Source organism: Haliotis rufescens, unplaced genomic scaffold (assembly GCF_023055435.1).
Source record: "Haliotis rufescens isolate VD_foot unplaced genomic scaffold, xgHalRufe1.0.p SCAF_13, whole genome shotgun sequence".
NCBI lineage: Eukaryota > Metazoa > Mollusca > Gastropoda > Lepetellida > Haliotidae > Haliotis > Haliotis rufescens.
In genome coordinates, this window is record NW_025963813.1 from 37,380,294 (window position 1) to 37,388,040 (window position 7,747).

The 7,747-nt window shown below is 40.3% G+C and overlaps 1 protein-coding gene across 1 annotated transcript; it reads right to left on the bottom strand.

Annotated features, from left to right (window-relative positions):
• Positions 1-5,940: 5,940 nt before the first annotated feature.
• On the bottom strand, positions 5,941-6,447 carry LOC124119035 (nipped-B-like protein B). The gene has a single exon (XM_046481421.2). It carries the CDS (start codon positions 6,445-6,447, stop codon positions 5,941-5,943), a length of 507 nt encoding a protein of 168 aa, XP_046337377.2.
• Between the last annotated feature and the right edge of the window lie 1,300 nt (positions 6,448-7,747).

Sequence of the window (7,747 nt, forward strand, 5' to 3'; positions counted from 1 at the left end):
CATTAGGGATAAAATAAAGAGAAAACATGAGGGATAAAAGAGGAGGTTTAAACATTAGGGATAAAATGAAGAGAAAACATGAGGGATAAAAGAGGAGGTTTAAACATTAGAGATAAAATGAAGAGACAACATGAAGGATAAAATAAGAGGTTTAAACATTAGGGATAAAATGAAGAGAAAAGAGGAGGGATAAGAGAAGAGGTTTAAACATTAAGGATAAAATGAAGAGAAAAGAGGAGGGATAAAAGAGGAGGTTTAAACATAAGGGATAAAATGAAGAGAAAAGAGGGATAAAAGAAGTGGTTTAAACATTAAGGGATAAAATGAAGAGAAAACAGGAGGGATAAAAGAGGATGTTTAAACATTAGGGATAAAATGAAGAGAAAACAGGAGGGATAAAAGAGGATGTTTAAACATTAGGGATAAAATGAAGAGAAAACAGGAGGGATAAAAGAGGAGATTTAAACATAAGGGATAAAATAAAGAGAAAAGAGGGATAAAAGAAGAGGTTTAAACATTAGGGATAAAATGAAGAGAAAACAGGAGGGATAAAAAAGGGGGTTTAAACATAAGGGATAAAATGAAGAGAAAACAGGAGGGAAAAAAGAGGAGGTTTAAACATAAGGGATAAAATGAAGAGAAAACAGGAGGGATAAAAGAAGGGGTTTAAACATTAGGGATAAAATGAAGAGAAATCAGGAGGGATAAAAGAGGAGGTTTAAACATAAGGTGAGTGAGTGAGTGAGTATGGTTTTACGCCGCTTTTAGCAATATTCCAGCAATATCACGGCGGGGGACACCAGAAATGGGCTTCACACATTGTACCCATAAACATAAGGGATAAAATGAAGAGAAAAGAGGGATAAAAGAAGAGGTTTAAACATTAGGGATAAAATGAAGAGAAAACAGGAGGGATAAAAGAAGAGGTTTAAACATTAAGGATAAAATGAAGAGAAAACAGGAGGGATAAAAGGGGAGGTATAAATTTTAGGGATAAAATGAAGAGGTAAGACACTAGATTCTTTATTGCTATGACAGATTAACTAAAGTATTATGAAAGAATCAAGTTGTCCTTGACTTCTTTTGAGTAGTATAGTTGTTTTGTAGCATAGAAATCATGTTGAGCTGTGCTGTTGTTTTATGAGAACAATATTTACCATTGCAGCAGATAAAAAAAATCCAGATTTGTAAATCCATCAATTACAAAGAAGAAATTCAGTGTAGATTACATCCAGACCAGTCCTGATTCCTGCTTTTATAATATGTGAAACCAATATTCCTCGTCGCAGATAATAAAAAGTATATATTTGCAAATGTGTCAATGACAAAGAACAAATACAGATTAATAACCTAAGACTCCTATGAGGATAGGATATCCTATTGAAATGTGCAAAAAGCTATTGGTGTGGCCTTACGGCAAGATACTATCTGTAGGACAACTTCTTCCAGGGGGTTGCTGATTTGACATGTTGACAATGACTCAAGGATGTCGCTGAAGTTGTAAACATTCAATGCTGGTCTTCATGTCGGACCAGATAGGAGGGAGACATAATAAAATACACCGGGGACGAGTTGCACGTTCAAGTTGACGGAACTCGTCTACAAAGGTCACTGTAAAAATTGATAACTCTGTCTGGAGGGCCTATTAGTCGGTCGTGAAGAGGCGACAAAATTGTGTCGCGGAAGTTTGAAATAATGGCCGGTAGGACATACTCGAAGAATCGTTATTTTTTTAGCATCGGAAGAGGATGGGAAACAGGAAGTGGGGTGAAAGTGTCAGGCCGTGATTGGCGTGAAGATACCTAGACTTGACATGAAGAGGTGTGGACTTGATGCTATTGTTAGGAGGTGCTAGTTGGCTGGGTTTGAATGTTGCATAGTAGGAAGACAGATCTTAGTGCGTCCTTGTGTACACTTTAAGAAGAGGACTTGGGTAGAAGTTGACGATCAAGCATCACATGAAACATAGTTTCTGTTTTTTGTCAACTGTGTTTTGTGACTGAAAGGTAGGATAAGGGTCCTATTTGGCACATTGGAAATATAATTTTTTAGAATTGTGAAAACTTTGAGTGAGTGAGTGAGTTGAGTTTAATGCTTTTAACACAATTCCAGTTAAATCACGGCATGTCAGCTTAATGTGGGAGGAAAGCCCGAAGTGATGCAGGTCTATGTCATTTACCCCTTCGATGAAACCCGCGAGCAATGGTATGGTGCTGACAAACCTAGAAACATAATCGGGGTGAACCAGGATTCGAACCCACAATCATAGGTTTCTGGCGCGCCCAAGGGACGCAACTCTGCACAGCGAATTGCCACGCCTTAGACGACCGGGCCACCCGTGCCCCCACCCACTAAATGAATGCGCTCGTCACGCCAAAGAACCAGGTTCTTTTCCCGACATGGGTACAATGTGGGAAGCACATTTGTGGTGTCCCCCTCTGTGATATTGCTGGAATATTGCTAAAAGCAGCGTAAAACCATTCTCACTCACTCACTATGATAAAGGACCAGTCCTGATACGTTTTGAAATACAGGATTTGTAATAAAAAAGGGACTTATTGGAGGTCATTGATGTGTAGCAGTAAGACAAAGAAGAAAGTAGTACAGCAGGTCTTGTAGGCCTGGAAGCAAGCAATATCTCCGTGACCATGTCACGAGTCAACACAGAAGAGGCCCTCCATTCCTTCTGTGCATGCTGCTTACTGTTCTACTGTACGACTGATGCCGGCTCCAGGCCTAATTCCAGTAAGCACTGTATCTGTAGCGGGCTGAGATTGCCATTTCCCTCCCAGTGTAAACACATGAGGAAATCCATAGTGTGATGACATTCAGTCAATGAAGGAAGCCCCGTGGCAAGAAGTTAATATGTATTCGAGGGTTTAGATCAGTCAAATGCCAGATCTGGAAAACAAGACTCCTACCGAAAGACGACAGATTTTTATTCCGAGCTAACGAACATAACACAGATCCTTGAGATCCTGTATGTCGTACAGTGTTTCGGCATCATGGTGGAAGGTTAATCTCAGGATTTAATGAAGTGTCTGTTACCCAGGAAGGAGATATTTTAGCAATTTGTTTCTGACTTTATGGAGATTTGCGATCAGTGCAATGACTTACCGGGTACTACAGTGAAATTTCTAGAAGGTGTTAGTGTCTTGATTTACCGTATTTGACGTAATAAGCGCCCCGCTCTAATAAGCGCCCACGGCGATATTTGTTAATATATTGGCTAGTGAACAATCCTAATTAGCACCCCTTCCGATTAATAAATGTACACAAGGCTGTTTATCCGTGCATAATATGTTTGTTATATGCACCCTTAATTGTGGGCAATAAATTCTGGAAAAATATATCTGTCATTTATAAACATTTCAGCCTAAACCACGAAATTTACGCTCTTTGAACTCTGTTGTTTTTCACCAAAATAATATTCTAATAAGAGCCCCCTATTTCTAATATTGAGAGTGCCCTGGGCGCTTATTATGTCGAATACGGTATGTCGCAAGAAGGAAATCCTAAACACTGGTCATTGTATGTACAATTTTAAAAAGAGCTAAATAAGTTTCCAACTGAAGCGTTCTTGACTAACATTTACAAGCCGATGTAGATTGTACGCAGACATATTGGTTGAATCAGATGGACTCATTTCACAAACCAATGATTATCTTTGGACTTCGGTCCCATGTTAAAGGGACAGGTCATCTACCCTTTTGATGCTTTGTTTGTAAACACTAGCCAGTAACAAGGTAATTGGCTCTGCTCGCCTTATTCCGTTTCTCCTCCAGTAACCACACTATTGTTGGCTTTTCAGGTGACCAGACCTTTCTCTTGTTTGTAAACAAACATACTTATTCTGAAAAAAGAACAGACAGGCCTCATGCAAGTTAAGGATGTCATCTGTGGGATGACTCCACGCCCTGCTACATACTCCCCCGCATTGTAGGGTACTGAGGCTTATTTTGCTCAATTTTGATATGAACATGCTCAGCCCCACGCTGGGCGCCAATGTAGCGGCCCTAAAATTTCCGATTCCTGTGATGGGATTCGAACCACAGACCTTCTGATCAGAGGTTGGACGCCTTGTCCACATGACCAAAGAGGTAAACCCTGTCAGCAAGCTGAAAAGGTAAGGATGTCATCTGTGGGACGACTCCACGCCTTGCTACATACTCCCCCGTCGACAGAAGGCACGTTCCGGGCTGCATAGTAGGGTACTGAGGCTTATTTTGCTCAAATTTGATATGAATGTGCTCAGCCCCACGTTGGGCGCCAATGTAGCAGCCATAAAATGTCTGAGTCCCGTGATGGGATTCGAACCACAGACCTTCTGACCAGAGGTCGGACGCCTTGTCCACATGACCAAAGAGGTTAACCCCGTCAGCAAGCTGACAAGGTAAGGATGTCATCTGTGGGATGACTCCACGCCCTGCTACACAAGCATTTCTGTGCACTATACATATTGTTTTGCGTTATTATATAGATACACTACTACAGCTGTGACAGTGAGGTGCATGACAATATAGCTTTACACATCAAAGTGACCGTATCACTAGCTCTCTGTCGGGCTTCGATTACAGGATGCTGAGGATAAACTGTATTTGACGTAATAAGCGCCCCGCTCTTATAAGCGCCCACAACGATACTTGCTAATATACTGGCTAGTGAACAATCCCAATTAGCACCCCTTCCAATTGATCAATGTACACACGACTTATTTATTTGTGTATAATACGCACTCGTGTGTTATATGCACCCTTAATTATAGGTAATTAAATTCTGGAAAAAATGTGTGTCGTATATAGACATTTCAGTCTGTCAGCATAAACCATGAACTTTACAATCTTTCATCTCTGTTTTTTCACCAAAATAATATTCTATTAAGAGCCCACTATTTCCAATTTTGAGATCACCCTAGGCGCTTATTACGTTGAATATGGTACGCATTGGCAATAGTTTTTCATGTTTTAGGATATTTCCTCAATGAAATGATTTATGGTTAATGTTTATCTAAATGTGTAGAATCATCAAAATGAAACAGATGAAAATCACAGGAAGTGTCTGTGTTAGATGTGACGATGTGATGGAGGTACACTGTTGGCCGCAAGGAACCCTGGGTAGGAAGGCGATTGGCTTCATACAATCAAGGCATATATATATTGTAATCTAGACTTTGATAAACACTGGCTTCTAATCTAATCATACTGGCAATTTGTATTGTCATCCGTATGAAAAACACATATCATCCAATTTGCATATATTAAAAAGCAAGACTGAAGTCAGTTTACTCTTCGCAGTGCTTACATTGTTGGCTTCAATGTGCGGAGCTCTATTGTTTTGATTTGGGAACTGAATCGGGCATGTGACATCACACTTGGAAATTATTTCATTTGATTTAAAAACACACAGAGCTGACTACATACTGTCCCTTTAAGTATGACCTTTTAATGAGTAAATTCTGCTTTCAATTAGCAGTATACAAACAAGACATGTTTATATAGGATGGCTGATAAATATGTTGATGTACGGGAAATTCATTACTGCCTGTGTGTGGTGTCTATACCTGCCTCCAGCAGGCACAAGGTTGATGATCCATAAACCACGGTTGGGATGCAGAACATCTCCCTGATGAAAGTAAACATGGCCCCCGGTGTAATCTCTTCCACTGCTCCATCGTATGTACCTAGCAGATCACCATTGTTGTCGTAGAGTTAAAACCACGGACATGAATCGGCCTCCCAAGGTGCTAATCTTCTTTATTATTCAAGTGGTTACAATTTTTTATACATTTTTTTCAGTGCTTTGTGAAGCGTGTTAAAGACAACACAATGTGAGATTGAGTAAAGGTACCAAATGAGTTAATTTTTTTAATTTTCCAGGAGGTTAATCACTTCATATTCCAATATTTCCAGTTCTGTACCATGACATGAGGTGCCGTGTTCCTCAGGTCCTTTTACTGACCTTGTTCCTTTCACTGACGTTGTTCCTTTCATTGACCTTGATCCTTTCGTTGACCTTGTTCCTTTCACTGACCTTGTTCCTTTCACTGACCTTGTTCCTTTCTTTGACCTTATTCCTTTCTATGACCTTGTTCCTTTCACTGACCTTGTTCCTTTCTTTGACCTTGTTCCTTTCTATGACCTTGTTCCTTTTACTGAACTTGTTCCTTTCTTTGACCTTGTTGCTTTCTTTGACCTTGTTCCTTTTACTGACCTTGTTCCTTTCACTGACCTTGTTCCTTATTTTGACCTTGTTCCTTTCACTGAACTTGTTCCTTACTTTGACCTTGTTCCTTTCTTTGACCTTGTTTCTTTCATTGACCTTGTTCTTTTCTTTGACCTTGTTCCTTTCATTGACCTTGTTCCTTTCATTGACCTTGTTCCTTTCTTTGACCTTGTTCTTTTCTTTGACCTTGTTCCTTTCACTGACCTTGTTACTTTCTTTGACCATGTTCCTTTCTTTGACCTTGTTCCTTTCATTGACCTTTGACCTTGTTCATTTCATTGACCTTGTTCCCTTAATTGACCTTGTTCTTTTCTTGACCTTGTTCTTTTCATTGACCTTGTTCCTTTCAATGATCTTGTTCCTTTCACTGACCTTGTTCCTTTCATTGACCTTGTTCCTTTCCTTGACCTTTGACCTTGTTCATTATCATTGACCTTGTTCCTTTCATTGAAAAGTATCCTGTCTCCACTGTGGAAAAGAAACTTCAAGAATGAAAAAACTCATATGAGTACGGCTCGGACTGTAGTCATGTTAGTTAGTGAGTGACAGTGTGTGAGTAGCGTGAGTGAGTGAGTGGGGGGAGTGAGTGAGTGAGTGAGAATGAGCACATGCATGTGAGCAAACTTGTCTCCACTGTGGAGAACAAACTTCAAAAATAAAAAACTCCCATGACTAAGGTTTGTACTTGTAGTGAGTGAGTGAGTGAGTTATAATTAGTGAGTGAGTGAAGGGGTGAGTGAGAATGAGTACATGCGTTTGAGTGAGGTGAGGTGCGTATGTGGGCGTGCACACGTGTGATTATGAGTGAGTGACCGTGTGTGAGTGAATGAGTGAGTGAGTGAATGAGTGAGTGACCATGTGTGAGTGACCATGTGTGAGTGAGTTGGGTGAGTAAGTGAGCATGAGCACATGCATGTGAGTGGGGTCATGAGTAAGTGAGTGAGTATGTACTCATGCATGTGTTTGAGTGAGTGATGAATCATGAGTACATGCGCGTCAGAGTTTCTCAGTGGCACATGATCCGTCTTTCAGCTACTCACTGCATATATTAAACTGATTACAAAGCATTCCAAAGAATGACTGACAATCTCTTCCATCAACTGATGTTTTACAGGAAAGAACAAGGAGCTATTTTTGGAAAATTCGTTTAGAAGGTTTCTTGTAAGCCGTCGTCTTATTTGTTGTCTGTGCACACCCCTAACAAACTGACTATACTATTTTAAGTATGGCACAGATTATCGCTTGAAAATGGTTAGTGTAAAGGTGTGTGAACTGCATTCAGTTATCATTATTGGTGTCTTGTCTCCCTGTGTGCATTTTTGGACAATATAGGTCCCCAGTACCCTGTGCCTGTCTCCCCTGTGTGTATTCCAGGACAATATAGGTTCCCAGTTTCCTGTTCCCTGTTCCCTTTGTGTATTCCAGGACAATATAAGTTCCAAGAACCCTGTGTGTATTCCAGGACAATATAGGTTCCCAGTTCCCTGTTCCCTGTTCCCTATTCCCTGTGTGTATTCCAGGACAA